Here is a 20967-nt window from a genome sequence, read left to right as displayed (position 1 = left end):
AAAAGTCATAACGAGCTGGTGCCTTAGATGTTATGTCACTGGAAGAGACCGAAATTGATGATGTTATTAGCTGTAAACAATCTCATAGTTACTTTCGTAAACGTCCGAAATAAATAACTGATTGTATTAATCATACTGATTTACCAGATTAATTTGATTACACTTGCCCGATGCTAGGTATTCCTACACTAATGTTTTTTAAGGTAAAGTGCCACTGCCCGCTATTCTGAACACTAAATTTTCCTAATCCATCCCAATAAGATATTAAAATATCTAATAAATATTAAAATATCAATGAATAAATTAATATAAAATCGGACATGACAAATATTTTGGACATTCACTAAAGCGACAATGAGATTGTTGACATTGCCCGGTGCAAGTCAACATTCTTCAAATTTCGGTCATTCACAATAACAGATTTTGAAATAAAAATCCCATGTAAAGATTTATGAAGAGAAGTAGTTAATCACTACGAGTGTGTAAAAAAAAACTGCAGAAGCAAACAGTTAACGCAAATTTTTCAGTTCATTTCAGAAATAAATTGTTTCAAGTTTAGAAATATATGAATCATAGATTTGCTTTGTTAATATTAAAAAATCTTCTTAAACAGATGCTTTTTAATGAGCTTTTGTAATAGAAATTTTCGCCATTTCATCTTTATTTTTTTTGTTTGAAGTACATATTTATGTAAGTTCTTCATGCTAAATAATAATCGTTACTCATGAAAACTGTTATTTGTATGCAGATGTTAAAAATATTTTTTGCATCTCTCTATTCACAGAAAGAGAATTAATGTATATATTTCTCTTATAACCGTCTTGAACAGTCAACCCAATTTTGAGTGCACGATTACGAATGTTCAACGCTGTAACTTTAAATTTTTGAACACAATTAAGAAGACAAGGTAACTCCTGGAATAGATTGATTTCATACAAATATTTGCTTACCTCTAAAAAAATGAATTTGCTTGAAAATTTCTTAACAGTAGGTAGGGTGTAATGTTTAATTTAAAGAAAGATAAATTGATAAAATTAAAAAATGTTAATAGATAAATATTGTAAATAAATTGCAAAACAGAAGGATGCAAATAAATTGCATTCAATATTTTAAAATGTCATAGATGAAGGAACTAAAAAGGCTTGAGGCAATAGATAAGATGGAGGTAATTAAAAGAATCCAAGAACATTTTTCCAAAGTAAAATGAGACGGTTAGTTAAGAGTGCAAAAAAGTAAATTATGCATTAAATTAAAAGCATCAAAATCCAGGAGAAAAGCCATGCATTTGTTTTGTTTTTCGAGTGAAGGGTAACAGAAAGGTAGTGGTAATAATTTTCTTTTTGTTAAAGAATAACAAGACGATCGATTTAAAAAAAAAAGTAAAAAGAATGCTTAGTTTTTATTTTGCACCAGTAAAATCTTTAAATTTTTTTCTAAAATTAAAGAGTAAACAACAAAACATAAACAATACTAAAACGAGAAAAAAACAACATAAAATTACCATGTACAATTAGCTGTTTTACTCCCCAAATCCCTCTTACCTACATCTCTGTGGTACAGCATGTGTGGGACACTTTAGGAGTGCAATTGCATCATGCAACCTTCCTCCGAGAACCATTCAGTGTCTGAAATTAAGAGTTAAGGGACGAGTAGGACAAACTGTAACATAAATTCATAAACTGCCTTATTTCCAAGTAAACGAATAGAAACCAGTATTTCCCGGTTTTCTGTGAACCTGAAAATTTTCAGTAAATAGTTGATTCGTTGTTTCAGAAAAAAAACTGAAAGGAAAAGAAATCTGGGTCTTATTCCATCTTAGATGTTAAAAAGATTTGAATATGGTTAAAAAATTTATTCCCTTGGTCTTTATAATAATAGAAAAAAAATCATGAAAATAAAACATAGTAATGCTACTTTCTTAGCAACTTTTTAAATCACAATGTATTTATATTATTTGAAATGACATAAAGGGGCACAATGTTGATTACACCAGCGATTATGTCCTATTTAATATGATTTACAAGAGGAGTTTCAAAACATTATTAAAAGTAAAATGGTTTGGGGTTCTTAGAAATCAAAGAGAATTTTGTATTCATGTAACTGAGCATTCTTTCTAGGCAATCATGCATAATTTTTTTTTTTTTAAAAGAAAAAAACTTTTTAAATATTTCCTTTAAAAACAAATACAGGAAAAACAACAAAACAAAGTACAAAATTACAGCAGAAAAATTCATTAAATTCCCATTAAACTATATAAAATTACTTAACCCCATAACTTAATCTTTAGGCTATAAAAAATGTTTTGAGCATTTAAGTTTTCCCAGAGCTTATGCGAAATCCCCACTATAAATCCATTAAAAAACTTCAGCCTCCTTACCAAAAGAAAACAAATTCATATTGCCTATTGTATAAATGTAAATTTGCATTTTGTCACAGCTAGAGTAGTATAACAGTTTCTGCCATAATTGAACTTTTTACCATTTTTAAAATTAAAGTAAACGCTATAATTTCACGGAAAGAATTTTTTTATTTACACTTACATTAATTCTGTCACAGGATATAATAATTTTGAAACAAATATCGATAGGCCTAATAAATAACATTATAATTTAAAGTTGCAAATGAGAAAATAAGTAAGGAAAATTTGGGTGACACTTAAAATTTAGAAGAGCACTTTACCAAGGCTGAAAGTTTAAATATATATCAAGACAGAAAAGAGTAAATATTGGTAACAATTAAATTTCATTTTTAGCTAGTTTCTGGGCATAATAAAATATCTTAATGGGTACAATACATAGCATTGTTTCATTCTGGTAAAAAAGTTAATAGCAATGAATAGTTAATTGTTAAGAATGGATTTACTCCTCCAAAAAACAATCTATTATTGAAATGATTCTACTACCAGTTTTTATTTTGTTCTGTATCACTTTCAGGCCTGCACTGTACAAGAAATCAAACACAAAAAATGGTATTTTAGCATTTTCAACAAGATCTTTTATTATAAAATGTTGGTTTAAAATGGTACACAATAAAACAATGTATGCTGCAACGTTACATTTTCTTTTGACTCGGTGTCACATAATCTTAATGACAGAAATTGAAATCCCATACAAATGCAAAACAAAAGAGAAACCATTTTATACAAGAAATTAGGTATAAAAAATATCTTTTTGTGTTTTCAAAATATAACAAATAAATTAAGATTCATCTATTTTCATAATAAAGCTTAATTTTTGCAAATATTTATGACTATAAATAAAGTAATTCAATAAATCTTGAAGCAAATATCTTATTAAATAATGCATTTAGAGCTTTTGTACACAGTTTCAGGCAAGAGTAATTTCTAATGGTGAGAAGTTTATGCTCTCAGTTAATGTGATTTAAAAGCACACAATGACATTCAAAGTAGGAAAAAACATAATGTTCAGTGTCTACTTTTTTTGGATTTGTGTTTACGAGCAGGAGGTGAATCTGGTGAAAGTCTTCGCTTATATGGTGACTTCGATCTTGAGCGTCTGGATCTTTTGGGACTTCGGCTTCTAGATCTAAAAATAGTTTTTTAATTTATATTTGAATAACCAAATTCTACACAATATATGAAATATATAATACATTTTAATTTCCCTCTTATTTTTAATTTTATTAAAAAAAATAAACATTTTTAAGAAAGTTGTATGAATTTTGGACATTATTTGTAATCATTCTTTCTATTCTATTTATAGTATACAAAATATTAAGACTAAATTAAAAAATACAATTTCATGATAGAGACGTGCCAACCTTACCAAAAAAAAGAGGAGATATTTTCCAAAACTATGACAAGGTGTTATGTCAATATTTTTTAATCATTACACTTACAATTAGTTCTTAAAATAATATATATTCCTGAAATGTTTAATTTTCAACCTATTAATATAATTAATATTAAAAATAACAACATATAACTCTTAAGAGTACAAATAAATGGATTTAGAGATTTTGGTGTTGAACACGGAAGTGTCGAAAATAACGAAAAAATCCAGAGATTTCGGCCTAAACTCGGAAGGTTAGCTAGCCTGATCATGTTTCTTACCTCCGCGTTTTCTTCGGAGAATATGATCTATAAGATTTGTGTGGGGAATGTATATTATCTCCAGGCGTGAATGCAACACTGCGTGGACTAATTTTACGAACTGATGAGTAATAACTAGGACTTTGACTGTGATCTGCTTCATCTGAAGAATCAAGTGTAGCCTCAACAATAGCAGGTGAATGAGTTTTGTGACGCTTATGCTTCTCACATCCTTCTCGATCAGACTTATTTTCACGTTCAATCTATAAAAATACATAACAAAAAAGAATGCTGCATAAAATAAAATACTAATTTGACAAAGGAAAAATAATCCAATGAAATTTTTTATTACTCTCTTTGTAATTACTATAATTTGGTTTACAAAATATTGAAAAAAAAGGACTGCCAGCTTTTTGTAAGTAGAAGTTAATAACTAACAATTATTAATTTAGTTAAATGTCATTATTATAAAAATAGCTAATGCAGTAATAAAATTTTAACAACAATAATTTCAAGATTAATTAATTATTCAGTTAATTTTTGCTAAGCCATTGTAGTTAATTTTGCTTGACATATAGTACTTTCAATGTTTTACTCTTTTTCATAAAAAAATATGATTTTTGTGACGGTTGAATAATATTGACCTTTATAGAAAGTATTGGTTAACTTCTTTAACAGTTTTGTTTTAACATTAACTATTCAAGTGCTCATGATAAAGTATGAGCAAGTGACAAAGCTAAATTACATACAAAGTTTGCACATTTTGCCTTACAGTCTAATGAAAAAACAAGAGTTAACCCATTTTTAAGTTCATTTTTGTGCATTACAGCTTTGATTTTTCAATAATTTTTTAGACTATCTCGATGGTATAATGAACTCTCTGATTGGCCAGGGAGTTGTCTCAGTCCTTGTATGATGGATATAGTTGAATTTTGATTTTATTTTAGCTGTATTTAAAATCAAAAATTTCATTTACATGCATGCAAAATCTAATCCATTGTATAAAAAAAATGTTCCCAACATTTTTTTATAATTTACAAAAATTTATACTAATCTTGAAAGTAATAGTAGCTAGAATCATTAACCATATTTTATTCATTAGAAAATAGATACTTAGGTTAATCATTTAACCTTTTCTACATAATGTTACATTTAAAAAATGTTTAATGTGTAATTTTTTGTATTAATGACAGATTACTTAAATTATACTAATATAATATTCATAACAAAATATATTTTTGATATATGATCCTAACTACTTCCACAAGTTTATGTTTTATTCTTAGATCAAATATTTTATGACTAGACCGCTAAATTTTCATGCAGATCTTAGAAATAACTTACTCTTTTCAATAATTTTTGACGATAGTGCTCAACCTGCTCATAAAATTTCATATTTGGTTTTCTAGATCGTCTGCCAGACTCCAACTCATCTTGATATTTCATAACTTTGACCTAAAACACATTTTTCCAGAGTATAAAATACATTATAAACAATTTTTAATTAAAGGTTTCATAACATATAAAAATAAACTTAAATGTAATAGTATGGCAAATAATGGCTCTGCATGACTTATAACTTACATTTGATTTCTCATCAGTCGAATTTATTACAATTTTAATAAGTTAATTTTAAGCAGTACTTAGTACTTTTCACTAAGACTATTTTTAAGATAGTGTACAGTTAAATATCTGATTACAAAAAAATTACTAACAGCTTTTTTTCTCTTAAATCCCCCTCCCCCCCATATTCTAATGAAATGCATATACACAGAAATGGAATTAGTTTGACTGCTTTCTGTTTGAATCAGTATTACTAACTTTTTGAATTTTTAAGAGTAAAATTTCCAACAATTATATTAAGTATATTTTTGAGGTTTGGAAATTTTGAGACAAATCTATAAACTAATAGAAAAAATTAAAAGCTGTAGAAAGTTTATAACCAGTAAAAAATACCAGTACTTTTACTTAAAAAATATAAATCTGCTTTTATTATATTCGATTATCTACTATAATGCTATAACAAATAAATTGTCACAATATGAAGAACTATCTGCCAAAATTGTTAAGTATATATATACACACACATGCAAGTAAAATACTGACCTCTACTTCTCTTAATTTTGCCCTTCTTTCTTCATTAATGTCAGTTTTCAATTGCTCTATTATAGTAGAAGAATCTTTACTATTTTCTTCATCTTGGTAGGACATGTCATCAACTGTTGACGCAGTATCATCCATAGGCCTAATTGAGACAGTAAAATTTAAAAACTTGAGAGTCTCTTAATGCGTTGCAAGCAGAACACAACAGATATTTCTTATTTGTGCATATTATGATATTTTTACAATTTTATATTATATCAAAAAGTAGAATAATTAATCAGTAATCTGAAATTTAATAGTTTTCATTCCAGCCATTTTCAAAAAACTCTAAATCAGAAATTTTTGAAAATGGCTATTTGTTAACCTTTTAGTTGCAAGAAAAAAATAATTACCAACTTTATTTAATATTTAGATGCTCTATTAAGAGCAATAAACATTGCAACTTACTGTCCATCAATATCATCAACATGTTCATGTTCTTCATTCTGTTCTAACAGATCCCATTTTGAGGTAGTAATAGCTTTAAAAATTATAAAGATTTAAAATAAAGCTTAATTGAAATCATTATAACTTACATAAATTTATTGTTTAAAAAAATTACCTTGTGCTTCTACAGTTTCAGGATCAACAGTTTCCCATTTTGAGGGTTTAAACTTGGATGATATATCCTCCATATCTTGAGGAATGTCTTCTAATGGTTGACCATCTAAGTCGTCATTTACTAATAAGGAAAGATAAGTAGAATTAAGTGTATGAGGAAGAAAAAAAGAAAGAAAGAAATCTAAAATATGTGAACTAAGCAAAATGAATATTGCAGAAAGTCATAATAATGTTTTCCATATTTGCAGCAAATTTCAAAAAGCAGCAGCTTATTTTAATTTTTTTTAAAGAAATTTGTTCAATAATTTGTTGAAATTATTTTAAGCATAAAATCTTTTTTCAAAAGGGCAATATAGGGTACCATACTACTGTTCTTCATACTTGTAATTATTGTAATATCAATAAAGCATTTCCGCCACAGCCAATTGTCGAGGCTCTAACATTAAGGTTAAGGCTCTATCATTTGTAGGAGATCAATGACATCATTTGGTAATGTGGTCAGCATTGCTCCCCAGCTGAATTTCTTTTCCAAACAAAACAGAACCCATTGATCTGAACTCTGTGAGCTTTAAGATTCTAATGAGGATACAACTCCAGCCCTTCAAAATGATAGCTCAGTGCCTTAATCATTATGTCATTATCTCAAGCGACTAACATGAGGTGAAAAAAAGCTGAACTGAGCAAAAACTAAGTATAGAGAAATAATCTAGAGGCAATTATGATTAAGTTATTATAAATTATTTACTACCACTTAAATAACAAAACTTTATTATGAGGTCCTTTTGGTCCAAGAACCACTTGTTATTTAAAAGATTTTATGATTACATAGGATACAAACAAAAAGCATTAATAACTTAAATTTATGCATGCTAAAACTAGGAAATGTGCAATATTGTTTTTAAAAAAAGCAATAGAAGTATTAATAAAATAAACTTCATCTTAATTTCTCAAAAATAAAAACATGCAAGACAACAATAAAAAAAATGAAGAAAAGGAAAGATAGTAAAAATTTCCATAATGGTATTAAAAATAAGTAGTAATACAATAAAAAAAAAGGAAATTCAAAAAGAAAACATATAGAACAGAATTAAAATCATGCCTTATTTTACGTTGCATTATAAAAAAACTGATCAAAAATTATGAGAAGCAAAGAAATTTATATATGTAAAAAAAAAATTCTTACAAGGAACACCGTCTATATCATCTCGGTCTTCAACTAAAGAACCATCTAATGGAACGCCATCTATATCATCAACAGATAAAGGCACACCATCAATATCATCAGAAGATTGTACTTCAGTATCAGTAGGAGCCATTTGTCCTGGTTGAGGTGAATTGCTATCTTCATTCATGTCACGTGACTACAGGGTGGAAAACAAAGTTATTCAATTAATTTCTGGTATTATTGAAGTTGCAAATTACTTTAAAAACCAGACAGCATTACTTCAACACCATAGAATCATAGAACATTTAATTTTATTTCATGTTTATGACTTTTTTTTAGTACAAACTGATAAAAACTTATATCTACTTGCTGAAAACATCCACTTTGATTCTGAATTTAATTAGATCTGATATGAAGTGTTTTCATTATTTTATTACCAATAATAAATAGCTGTTTCACATGAGAAATTAGTAATTTTTTATTGTTCTTTCTTGCTACCTTGTGACTTTGAACTCTAAAAAGAAGGTAGCTTTGCCATCAGGTATAAGAACACCTATCACCTAACACCTATAAGAGCACCTAAAAGAAAACCTATCTCAGTAGCCAATTTATATGAATTTGGCTGGCTTCAATGCAAAACTGATACAATATAGCAAGCAGTAAAGGCATAGAGTGCCAGATTTTATTGATAAAAAGATATAAAGAAGGATTGGATATAACAACTTATTTGCAAAAAAACTACTTTTGCAATGTTAAGAAAAAAGTTAGTTATCAATATAAATTTATCATTAATCATAAAAATATGTTGCTTTTTATAACAAAATTGTAGTTACCCTTTTATTAATTTATATTTTATTAATGATACACAATATTGCTAACCATTTCAAAAATGCAATTTAGTAATATTTTAAAATAAGTTTGCTATGTCATAAACAAGCAGTAAAAATTCTTACACAAAAAATAAGAAATTAAAGCTGCAATTTCTAAATTCAACTAAATTCAACTATGTATTAAAATGACCAAAACAATTGATTGTAATTGAAAATCAAATTAAAAAAATAATATTGAAATGCTAAAATTGATAGGAATATAAAAATTTTCTTACTAATGGAACAAGGCCAAGGAATAGATTTTGTAATTTGATAAGAAATTCACTTGGATAAATTGCCCAGTCTTCCCAAGCTCTAAAACAGCTCACTACTCTTTGCTAGAAGGAAGGAAAATTAATAATTGATAAAAAAAATATTTTTAGATAACTGAAACATAAAACAACAAATACATACAGGTTGCTATTATTGAATCGATTGATAAAAAAATTATTCAAATCATTAAAGTGAGAAGAAAAGAAAAAAACAATTAAGAGAATTTACAGTGTCCTTTAGGTGAGATATTGAGCAGTAAGAGTAAAAATAAAATTCCACTTAAATAATAAATTAATTTTAAAAAATTTCATGCAAGTATCATCGCATAATATGCAGATTAATAATAATAAAAAAAAAGATTGAAATTATATCTAAAGCTGGCATTTACTCTCAGAAAATTAAAAAAAAATTATTAGAAAAGATTTAAGTGGCAAGACGTTTGAAAATAATGTGTTAAAGGCTATAATGTTATAAATTTTGATATTCTATAATTAATACATTATATTTAGTGTGCAATTTGTTTAGACTAACTATCTAACCAAATTGATACAAAAAAAGGAACATAACAATGAATCAATTTTGACATTTATGACAATGAGTGAATTTTTAGTTGTGTACATAAATTAAATATATTAATACACTTTTTAAATTAAGGTAATAAAAATTAACCACTTTTTAACATTAAATTAAAATATAAATAAATAACATCACACAAACAAAAAATTAATAATACTAGTGGGCTGCGCCCCCTGCTCGCTAACGCTCGCCAACCCCCGAAAATTGCTACGCAATGTTATATGGTTTGCTCCGCAAACCAAGCTCGCTTCGCTTGCTACTAACTTAGGTACATTGCAAATGCACAAAATTCTAAGAATTCAAAACAATCATTCAAATCCATATAACAACTTTTTTTTCTAAAAAAAATTACATCTTTTTAGTAAGTACTGAGTCCTTAAAATAAATTTGAATTCAAATAAATGACATGTAATTCGTTAAATCTATTAGAAATGTGCTATAGTATAAAATCTTAAGATAAAATTTCTAAAACTGATATCTCTTTAAAAAGATTAAAATTTCGGCTATAATTAAGTCTATTAAAAATTTAAATAAGTGAATTGCAATGGAAAAACCTGCATAAACAAATAAATTCTAGTAAAACAAATAAATTCGTGATATAAATCAAAAATTGTCAAATAAATTCGTGAAAAAAAAACGCTTTCGACAAAAAACCAAAATAGAGATTTATCGACAAAGACTTCTGCCTAGCTTATGCTCTCCCTGGTTATTTCAGTTTCCGTTTTTAAAAGCGCTATATGTTGAGCCATCTTAGCTAGAATTTGGCATGTGACATTTTTAGCGGTAATCATTGGTCTATTTTCTAGCGTTGCCATTCGGGGAGTTGTAATGAGGCTTTTTTTTATCGCCGTGTAAGAGAAATATATATATAGATTTTTTATTAGATTTGATCTGTAAAATACATTAATAACTTTTTTCTAGCTTTTGAAGTAACTGTTTTTTTAAGGCTTAGCTGAAAACCGTGAAAAAACTCCATGAATAGAAAAATGTTAAGTTAAAAATTAAGCAGCGATGATTAATTAATGCTAAAATCTTGATTAGCACAACTTTACAAATGTTTGTTCATCAAAATTTGTAAATTCTTCCAAAACCTAATTCTTTGATAGCATTTGCGTAATTTTTTTTCTTCATGTTTAATTACGTAGAATATTTATAATTATTTTGTAAACAGGAATTTTTACCATGAATAGAAGGTATTAACTAAAAGGCATAACGAATTACTTTGCAATGATAAAAGAGTCCTTTTGTTATTTACCAGTTACATAATGATAACTAAATTAAAAAAGAGTAATAGGTTAATGTTATTTTATTTTAAAAATACATGATTTACCTTAAATTGTTCAGCTTTCAAGCGTCCTTCTATACTTTGAAAAGTTTCATGAAGGTCTTTAAAAATGTCTGGTAGTTTAGCTTGAAATCTAAAAGTGTATTTAAGTTTATAGAAAGGATCAAATTTAAGGAAAGAAAAATATGTTTAAAAAATATACTCTTGTAAAATTATGCCATACCCTTTTCTATAAAATGATGCATTAGCAACTTTGACACTACAGTTGTGCAACACATCTGAAATGAGATATAATCTACCAATCTGAAAAGATAAATAAAATATTTATCACAAAAAGGAATACATTTATAAAATGACATATTTATTTAACACTTTTTATCTCGTTCTTACAAAAATTAATACTACATTTTAAATATGTATTATTACACATTCTTTACTAATGTAAAATTTAATTATAATTTTTATTTTATCAAATTGAAGAAATATAACTTATAATTTGCTTACTATAATAAGCAACATCAGAAGTGTTTCTGGAATCTTTCAAGATTTTATAAAATTCAAAACTTAAAAGGTATAATTTAATTTTTAAGCAATAAAAAAATTATCCTTAAACTAATATGCATTAATAATTTTAGACATTCAGTTAAACTTCATTTTTTTAAATATGGAAAAAGTACAATCTCTACAATATCCAATACGTTCAGAAAAAAATATATATAACTGAACTTCTAATTTTTTAACTTCTACTCCACAGAAACTCGGGACATGCATTTTATGCAAACACTAAAAATGAAAAGATTCTATATTAGCATTGGCAATAAGCTAAATCGCATTCATCATACTGAAGACTATATTTTTATGTAGCTGACATTTTGAGAGTTATTATTATTATTTTTAAAATTTCTTTATATAAAACAATACTAACAATAATTGTTCATAAGTCATTTGTACAAAAGAAATAATTATGTAAAAAAATCAGCCTTCAAATTCTATTTACTTTTTTATATAATGGGGCTTCAGGCGTAGCAATGGCTTCTCCAATGCAATCAATTATTTCTTCAGCAGCTTCAGCATGCTCAATACAATAGATCATAGCATCTGCAATCTTGAATTTCTCAGGAGTGATACCACGTAATAAATCTTCAAACTTCTCACGTTGTCTGGGATATAAAAAAGAAACATTAAACATTTAAATAAAATAAATAAAAATTTTACTTTTGAAGCACAGTTTTGGTGATTTTTATTGAACAAATACCTACATAGTATGTATTCAATATTTTAAACACTATCCCAAAGTGCACTACAGCTTTGCTTATTTCTGAAAAACTACTAAAACCATGCTTCATTAAATAAAACAGCTTATTTACATCTTATATTGAAAATCTTAATTCTCATTTCCCCTTTCATTAAAAAATTTTGACAAATTTTTTATATTTAGTTTCTTTAACTTGACTTCTACTAAAATAATTTTATCTAGACAAACTACAAATAACCAAATTATATTTGTATAACTTTTCCAAGTTGAATAACTTTTGGTGTAAAGAAGTTGAATAACTTTGGTGTCCGAACACTTTTTAATCAACAAATAATAAAGGACATTGACTTACGTATCAGATAATGATCCTTTTTTAGGTTCAATGGGTCTGGTTATGGGAGGCGGAGGAACTTCCACAAGTTCCTCAGGCATACCTAGGTGGAAAGGATTAAGAGGAGGTGGTCTCCAAAAAGAGCCCTCTTTAAACATAAGAAATTCATCAGTATGCCATTTGCTAGGATGATCCCCCTAAAAAAAAGAAAATACACTTTTACAAAATCTCTCACAAGATTTACTTTTGTTTTTTTAATGCATACATAGGTATACTGACTTTTAAAATAGAATACAGACGCCACCTGTAATACACATGAGCCGGACTCTGATTATCAAAGAGAAACCTGAAATAGGACAGATTTTCCCAAATTTAAACTCAATATAATAATTTATATTTAAGTTACATTTAAATTTACTGAAAAGTAAATAAACATATAAATGTAATCAACTTAATTTCAGAATGAAATTTAATTTTCATAATTATGGAAACAAAATTAAAAATAGACTAATTAGCAGATAACATGTAGATATTAACACATACTTTAAATGAAAATGGTATATAAATTCACACATTAAGCATTGAGATATTATATCGATATAAAAATGTGTTTATATACATACCTGAACATAGGATTATTTATTTCACGATTCATTATCATTGCCTCAAACATTGGTCCTTCACGAACAACAAATTCGATCATACGGTGAATGAGGCACAATAAACTCCTGAAACATAAGAAAAAGACAGGACATAGGAAATATTTATATTAATTCTTAAATTAATCACAATCAAATGGACTCCGATGGGAGGAAATGAACAATTTGAAAGCTGAATAAACTGAAAGCCATTACATATCTAAAATTAAGATCACAAAAAAGGAATACAGCTTCGGAATGCTGCTTGGTAAGCTAAGAAATAAAAAAGTAAAAAAATGTTTTTTTTTAGAATATTGATATTTAATAAGTTCAGAACAGACAAAAGTAGAGTAAATAAAAGAGATCCAACAATAGAAAAAAGTATGTGGAACAAAATCACTCAAATATAAACCTATAGATATAACAAACACTAAGAAGAAGAAGATACATTGAATAATTTGAGAGATGAAAGAGTTATTGATAGTTTATTAGCTGAAACAGGTTAAATTTGTGTATTGAAAATAATAAAAAAATTTAGCACTAATTGAAATAATCGAATTATAAATTATTACATTGGAATTTGTAAAAACTAACATTTCATTTTTTGGTATTGAAAATCCAGCTAAATAAAATAATTGCATCCTTATAACACAACAATTGTAGCTGAGAATAGCAATTCTTAGAATGTAAGAAAAACTAAATTGTTCTTGCCTGGTGACAGAAGGATATAGCAAAGAAATCTAAAGAAATGGATACACTGTACCATAAAAATAACAACATAATTTAAAAAAAAAAAAAAAAAAAACAGCAAAAACTTTTGNAAAAAAAAAAAAAAAAAAAAGGAATTGCAAGTTACAAGTAGAAAAATGGTTAACAAATATGTTGCAAAAAAGAAATTTATTATTTGGAACAAATAACTGTAAAGAATGTCTGAAAAGTCATAAAAACAAATTTTACACATTTCATTAATTACTACAAATTTAAATAAAATTGGATTCATTTAGTTTGCAAATTAGTAAACTTTTTGTATTTATCTATTTACTATATTTTTTTTTAAATAGTGTATAACTATTTTAAAATTTGAAGCTGAAAAATTAATAAAAGAATGGGGTTTAAATTTTTTAAAGAAAAATTGAAAAAAAAATATAATTGTATTTAATTTTTAAATAATTTAAGTTATAAATTTAGACATATGCTTTGTATCATAAAAATTTAACATTTAAAATATTTTTAAAAGTCATAAAACCTAAACTTAAGTCAAAATACTTATGTAAATTAAAATAAAAAGATATTTAATGTCACAGTTAAACAACGAGGTAGACATACTTAAATTGTGTTGCGCAGGGAATGAATTTTGATAACATGACAAAAAAGATAAGCTTTAAATACGATGAACACAATTCAACATAAATTCTGATTCTTGAAATTAGATTTAAATAGTTTTTTCCTCTAAAACCAATCAAAGAATACAACTATTTATTTTAAATCAATCTATTTTTGCACTTTCAACACAACTAAGTCTGCCAAATATCAAATAGATCCTGTTTAGTCATCTAAAAATAAAATTAATCCTACAGCAAATATTAAAGAGTTTCAAAAGGTAACTTTATACAAAATGTTTCTGAAAATTAATAAAATAATTATAATGAATGATAATTTTATAGGAACTACTTCAAAAGATCACGAAAACAGAAAAAATAAAACAATCTAAAAAATGAGGATTTCATTCCAAATTTTAGAAATAAACCATATTAAAACTTCATTAATTCAGTGTTAATGGTTTTCAAGAAACAAATAAATAGAAACAACACAGTTTAAAGTTGATAGAATATGATTTTCAATTAGTGATAAATCAAATTGACAGAAAGAATTCCTAAATAATCGGAAGAAAATTAATAGCAAAATAATCATATAAAAAAAAAGCTTAACATAATTAAATTTACAAAAAAAAAAAGTGAAAACTAAAAAAAATTGCTACATAAAACTAACATATTGGTAGCAAAAATTATGCATATTTGTTTGGCAAATTTAGTCATGAATTAGCTATTAAGCTAGAAGAAATGCAAGTTACAACATATTTCCTTTATTCAGACATATTACACAGAAGACACAGATAAACCATAGTCAGATTTAAAAGAGTAAATAATAATTACAACAACAATTCACTTTACTTATTGCTTTATATTATTGAATAAATAAAATAAGGAATTTCCTAAACACTTTAGTTAATATATATAGTTTAATTTAGTAATGGACTTAATATTTAGACTTTAAATTTCTACATTCAGTATTGAATACATTTAGTTATATGTTTAACTTGAATTCATTTAAAAACAAATGCCTTACCCATATTAAATACTCATAAGTTAAAAATTTTTATATCAAACCCCTGATAAAGAAATTTTAAAAATATATCTCAGCTGCATACTTTTTCAGTACATAAGCCTTGAAAGGACAAGACAAAAATAGCACAAGTATTATTTTTAATACTTCAGAATAGCAGCTAATTAATAATTTAAGTTTAACCCTTTTGCGCCGACTGTCACATAGACGTGCCAGCAAGAAACGTGCTCACTTCCCGACCCACACACCCACGTGCCAGAGCATTTTCTCATTTAGCCCCGGCTGTCACTTGTTTGTGCCAGCGTTTCGGAACGTTTTAAAAAATAACATTTCTTTCAGAAGATGGCATTGTATGTACATATGGTTTCAGATACATGTAGATTTGACCTTCAACTCAAGATGAGAGTACATTCACGCGGTTTTTAAGGGAAAGGAATGGAGGGGGAAGGAATGTTTTATGATGGCTCTTTAAATTCGCACGTGGTATTTGTTTATAGTAAGCAGGGGAGGTTTTTTCTCTCGCTACTTTCGATTTTTGGTTTAGTTTTTAGTGGATAGTTAGATCTTGTAGATCCCTGTTTTAAAATTTTTCATACGAAAAAAGAATTTTAAGTCATACATTTAGTTTTCAGATATGTAATGTTAAATGTTATTAAATGATAGGTACATAATGAAAATAAAATGTGTAAAATATATATTTAAACAAGAAATAACTTAAGTAAATAATGTATACATAGAAATATATATAAAGCATGTAATTTAAACACTCTACAGAAAAATATTAAACATTGTGTTGATATTTCGTTAATTTCATGTAATTAGGCTTAACTTCAAAAAACCCACCGGCCCTGGAGAGACACACGTGAGAGAGACTGCTGGCCTCAGCGATAAGAGCGCTTTCACACTTCCCGTCGCGAAAGGGTTAATGAAAGGAATATCATTAAAAATTTTTTTTTAAAAATTTAATTTCTTATCTTTAAAACTAATAATAAATTTCTAATTTGATTATAAATTTTTCCTCTAGTAAAATAATAAGGTACAGTAGATCAAAATATTTATTGCTGTATTATATGTCAATATATTTCAGTACGTAGTAAGTGTACAGGAAATTTAAAAAGCTAACTTTAGCATATTTTCCTATGCTTTTAACCTTAGGAAATATCAATCAATTAGAGTACATGAAAATGACATTGATAATAACAGAACACACAAAACATTTAACATTTTAACAATTTCAAAGGTATGGAAAAATTATCTGACAATTAGTACACAGATACCCATAGTTTCTCATTACATTTTGTTTGTAATGTAACGTTCTAAAATGTGTATAAAAAATAAAAAAAAATAAAAAAAAGAGATAAAATCATAAAAAGGATAGAATAACAATAAAATAGTTAATAATAATCTAAAATTTTCAGTGCACTTAAAAGAGTTAAAAAGGCTAGATAGAAGCACACTTGACAGATACGTTTTAAAAGAACTAATAAGGAAAAAAAAAAAAGAAGCCTAAAAATGGAACTACTGATTGTTTAAACTTTAATAAATTAAATATATAATTCAACAATTCCAAATATTTAATGACTTTATATAAAGAACATGCAAAATGAAATATATTATAATAAACTATTTATAAATATATAACATGGAAAATAAGGTTTTTATGCTGCTAATATTCCTTTAACAATAATAATTAATTTTTAGAATTTACTGGCAAAAATTATGTTTCAATGTTCCACTTTCAAATTACTAGTTTTACTCAACTTGGCAAATACTGCATCAAATTTCAAGCATATAAACAGATTTAAAAATTGAAGTTTGACAGTAACAAATAATTATAAATACACTGGGTTACAGCAGAGGAAAACTATAACAAGAAGCATAATACACATAGGTTTTAGGAAATTTAATTTTATTGGTTCACAAACTACTAGTGCATCATTAGTAGTTCTGCAGCCCTTTGTAGATCCTGGTTTTCTTAAGTTGTTTCCGATATTTTGTTGGTAATAATTCTCCAGTTTACAATATTTAATACTACTAAGTTTTTTTCTCAAGGTACTCAACATACCAAAGCTATTATCTGCTTAAAGATATAGAATACTACAGCTTGAGGAAAAAAATTCTTCTAATATTATCCTCTTTCATTTTCACTCAATTTGTCTCTCTGAATTTTATGAATTTAAAAATATCTGATAGTTCATATATGTATTTAAGCATTCTTTTAAAATATAAAAGGGAAAAAAAATATTAAAAAGTCTAAATGAAATCAATCATTTCTGTACAGCAATAGTACTTTTTGTTAAAAAAATTTTCTTTTACATTTTATAAGTACTTTTTTTAAAAAAGTTATATTAAGCTTCAAATATTTTGCAGCTTAAGTAAAAAAATTGGTACCGGTCCACTTCTGTGAGCCGCAAAAAAGAATCATCAACCAGTTATGATTAATTAATTGTGGTGACAAGCATTACTATTGTGGTACTAGGTACCTATTATACTAATATAGATACCTAATATAGATGGAAGTTTTTTTTAGCTTCCCCCCCCCAAATGGATAATTACTAACATATTATAGCACTATTTGAATGAGTTGTAAAATGCTTATATTAGCTCATGTTTATTTCTGAAATTTTTTAACTTGATACTATATCACTTCACACGGCAGACACAACTATAAAACTGCAACAAAATTTTAAAAGAACTCCATAAAAATTTTTGGAAATTGTGAAATTTCTGTCAAAACTATCATATAACACTAAATAGGATATTGTACACATTAGAAAAATTTAAAAATGCTAGGGGTTTCCCACCACAACTCACTATCTGCTAACCCTAAAATAGCTTCTGTAAGTTTCTGTTAGATCAATTTTGTAAGCGTACATGAATCTTAAGTGTGTAGTGTTTAAGCACCATGCTTGCACGCAGTCTGAAACTATATGCATTTTGATAGCACAGTGGAGCCGCCTATTAAAATAACGGCCATTCTGAAAGCATTTGACTTTATAAAAGTACTAATTTTATAAACTAAAATGTTTATACTTATGAAATTTTTCCTTTTTTGTTCACTTTAAAATATTAGTATATTTGTTTGATAATTTAAGTTTAAAATTAAATATTCAACATGGTTTGAAAGTTTAAAAAAATTATTTTGTAACTAACAATATTTTCTTTTCTTTGCTGCAAAGTTTGTTTAAAAGTATAAAGCATTTTCTGACATCTATTGAAGACAGATTTACCTTAGTGAATGAGTGCTCATCATTGTCATTGAATGATAGGCATTCTAACCCTTTTCATAAAACATGAACAGTTTTCATTTTGTTTTCTTTACACAACCTGCTTCATTATTTTTAATTTCTTATTTTTAATTTATCTTTTAATTTCCATAAGAAGTGCAATCCACACCTGTAACTTTATTATTTGTAGGGGGAACAATGAAATTTGTTATTTACATGCTTTCAAAACTTGAGAAAAGAAAAAATTCTAATTATTCAGACAAGCAAAAGAATTTTTAATTATTTTAAGCATACCTAAAAATATGATTTTACAAAAAAGGTGATCGATTTTAAGAAAAGGGGAGATTTTAGCATGTTTTGATATTGTAATAATTCCGTTTTTTGAAGATTTGATTGTAAAAAGCGGTTGACTTCATAATCCAGTGATTCAATTAATGACAGTCAATGCACACAGATTGCAAACTTAAATGTTCTAAGTTATTGAAAGAAATAATACATAAATTAGTTACAATAAATACCAAAATTTGTTTTCATGTAAAATTGTACTGGATTTATGAAGTAAATAGAAAATTATTGCATTCATTAAAAATACTGAATAAAAATAAAGAAAACTTCTCATTTAGAAACAATACCACTTCGGTGTTTGTCACATACAGATGACATATGATAGGTATCAAACTTTAAAATTTTTAATAACATGTTATAAATGCCTCTATGCTTGGTTGCCAGTAAATAAAAATTTTATCAACACATATTACTTATGCTTACACACCTTTATTTCTCTTTGCTAACAAAGAAAATTTTTCAATATGAAATGAAAAAGGCAATAATTTACATTTATGCTTATTTTTTAACCTCAAATATCCAACATATAAATTTTAAAACAATAATTGAATATAATAACATATTTCAGTTATCTGCCTTTCAATTGATTGTTTGTTACTTGAATTAAAGAAAAAGGCTATAAAACTACACACATCACACTGAAATTTTTTAAAAATATTTTGTCAATTTATATCAGTTTCTTTCTCTCCTCACTGGCACAACAGCCCCAGGTGGGCTCTGCCCTTTCACAGAATTTTATTCCAAGTTGTCCTGTTCTTGGCAAATGATTTCCAATTTAGTACTTTTACAGTTTTTAAGTCATTTTCTAAGCAATTGGACCACTTAAGTCTTGATCTTTTGTTTTCTAGAGGAGACCTTAGCCAAAAAGTTCTTTCTTTGTGGTTTGAGTATTATTCATTTTTGTCAATTGTCCTGCCCATTTTAACCTTTAGATAGCACTATACTTTATTATGTATTTATATAATAATCTATGAAGTTCTATGTTTAACCTTTTTTCTCCATTGAGTTTCCCCACATTTTATTCCCTAATTTTTTTTAAGTGAATTAATATTTTTAGAATTACAACTAAAACAAATCCTTTCAATTTTATTTAGCGTTGCAGCATGCAAAAAGTTTTATTTGAGACAAATGACACAGTTTTAAAAAGCCTTGATCAAGATCTACAAAACTAGAAGACAATTTTAACGTTGAAAATTTCCTTGCAAAAGGAAGTGTTTCAAAATAAACACCAAATACTAGTACATATATGGATGATTATTGCACTTAAATTCTGCTCATCAGTGAAGTTTAAACTTTGAACACTCTGCAAAGTTTAGGGGGAATTTTTTCCAACATATTATGATTTAGTGGAAAAATCTGTTCAATTGTCCTCATTTACCAAGTAACAGAGTAAGTGTAAAAAATTCTTTATTTCCTTTATGGTTGAATACAACAGTAATTAAACACTGTAGAATGTTTTTTAGGGAAAAATAAATAAGAAAATAAAATCATACAAATGTTTTAATAGCATTATGAAAAACCTTCAAGTGGTATTTCTACACTTTTTAGCAAACAATTATTTATAATAGACTAATATATACAGCCACAAAAACTAGAAAGCCCATTGGAAATATGAATTACAAATAAAAACGGAAAATAATACAAATCCAAATTTTGAAATTAATAAATTTTTTCATTTTTTGTATAAGGCAATCACTTTTAAGGCAATTTATATTTCAATCAATATAGTAATACCACTACTAAAGTAAATGAATAAGTAACAGTATAAAAAGCAAGTTTTAACATTATAATTAACTCTTTACTGCAGAAATATTTTTAAATATTGAAATTCACTTTTAAAAATAACAATTCTGTTGTATTGTGTAAGAAACATCAGAGGAAAGTAAATAAAATGTTTAGTTCAAAT

At 26.4% G+C, this 20967-nt stretch overlaps 1 protein-coding gene across 2 annotated transcripts in view; it reads right to left on the bottom strand.

The window, feature by feature from the left end:
• Window positions 1-2971: 2971 nt before the first annotated feature.
• Window positions 2972-20967, bottom strand: part of LOC107437920 (U2 snRNP-associated SURP motif-containing protein) — a 33776-nt gene continuing 15780 nt past the window's right edge. For both annotated transcript variants that reach the window (XM_016050066.3, XM_043038719.2), the window contains exons 12-25: window positions 13132-13236; window positions 12788-12854; window positions 12530-12705; window positions 11920-12082; window positions 11146-11225; window positions 10968-11055; window positions 9025-9126; window positions 7938-8115; window positions 6756-6875; window positions 6602-6674; window positions 6158-6296; window positions 5396-5506; window positions 4073-4314; window positions 2972-3545 (exon numbers count right to left, since the gene is read on the bottom strand). In XM_016050066.3, the coding sequence (XP_015905552.1) occupies window positions 3425-3545; window positions 4073-4314; window positions 5396-5506; window positions 6158-6296; window positions 6602-6674; window positions 6756-6875; window positions 7938-8115; window positions 9025-9126; window positions 10968-11055; window positions 11146-11225; window positions 11920-12082; window positions 12530-12705; window positions 12788-12854; window positions 13132-13236 (1765 nt within the window). In that variant the 3' untranslated portion in view covers window positions 2972-3424. The remainder of the gene's footprint in view (window positions 3546-4072; window positions 4315-5395; window positions 5507-6157; window positions 6297-6601; window positions 6675-6755; window positions 6876-7937; window positions 8116-9024; window positions 9127-10967; window positions 11056-11145; window positions 11226-11919; window positions 12083-12529; window positions 12706-12787; window positions 12855-13131; window positions 13237-20967) is intronic.

Source organism: Parasteatoda tepidariorum, chromosome 2 (genome assembly GCF_043381705.1).
Source record: "Parasteatoda tepidariorum isolate YZ-2023 chromosome 2, CAS_Ptep_4.0, whole genome shotgun sequence".
NCBI classification, from domain to species: Eukaryota; Metazoa; Arthropoda; class Arachnida; order Araneae; family Theridiidae; genus Parasteatoda; species Parasteatoda tepidariorum.
Note: the sequence above shows the minus strand (reverse complement) of the source record. Positions and strands in the feature narration are given on the sequence as shown.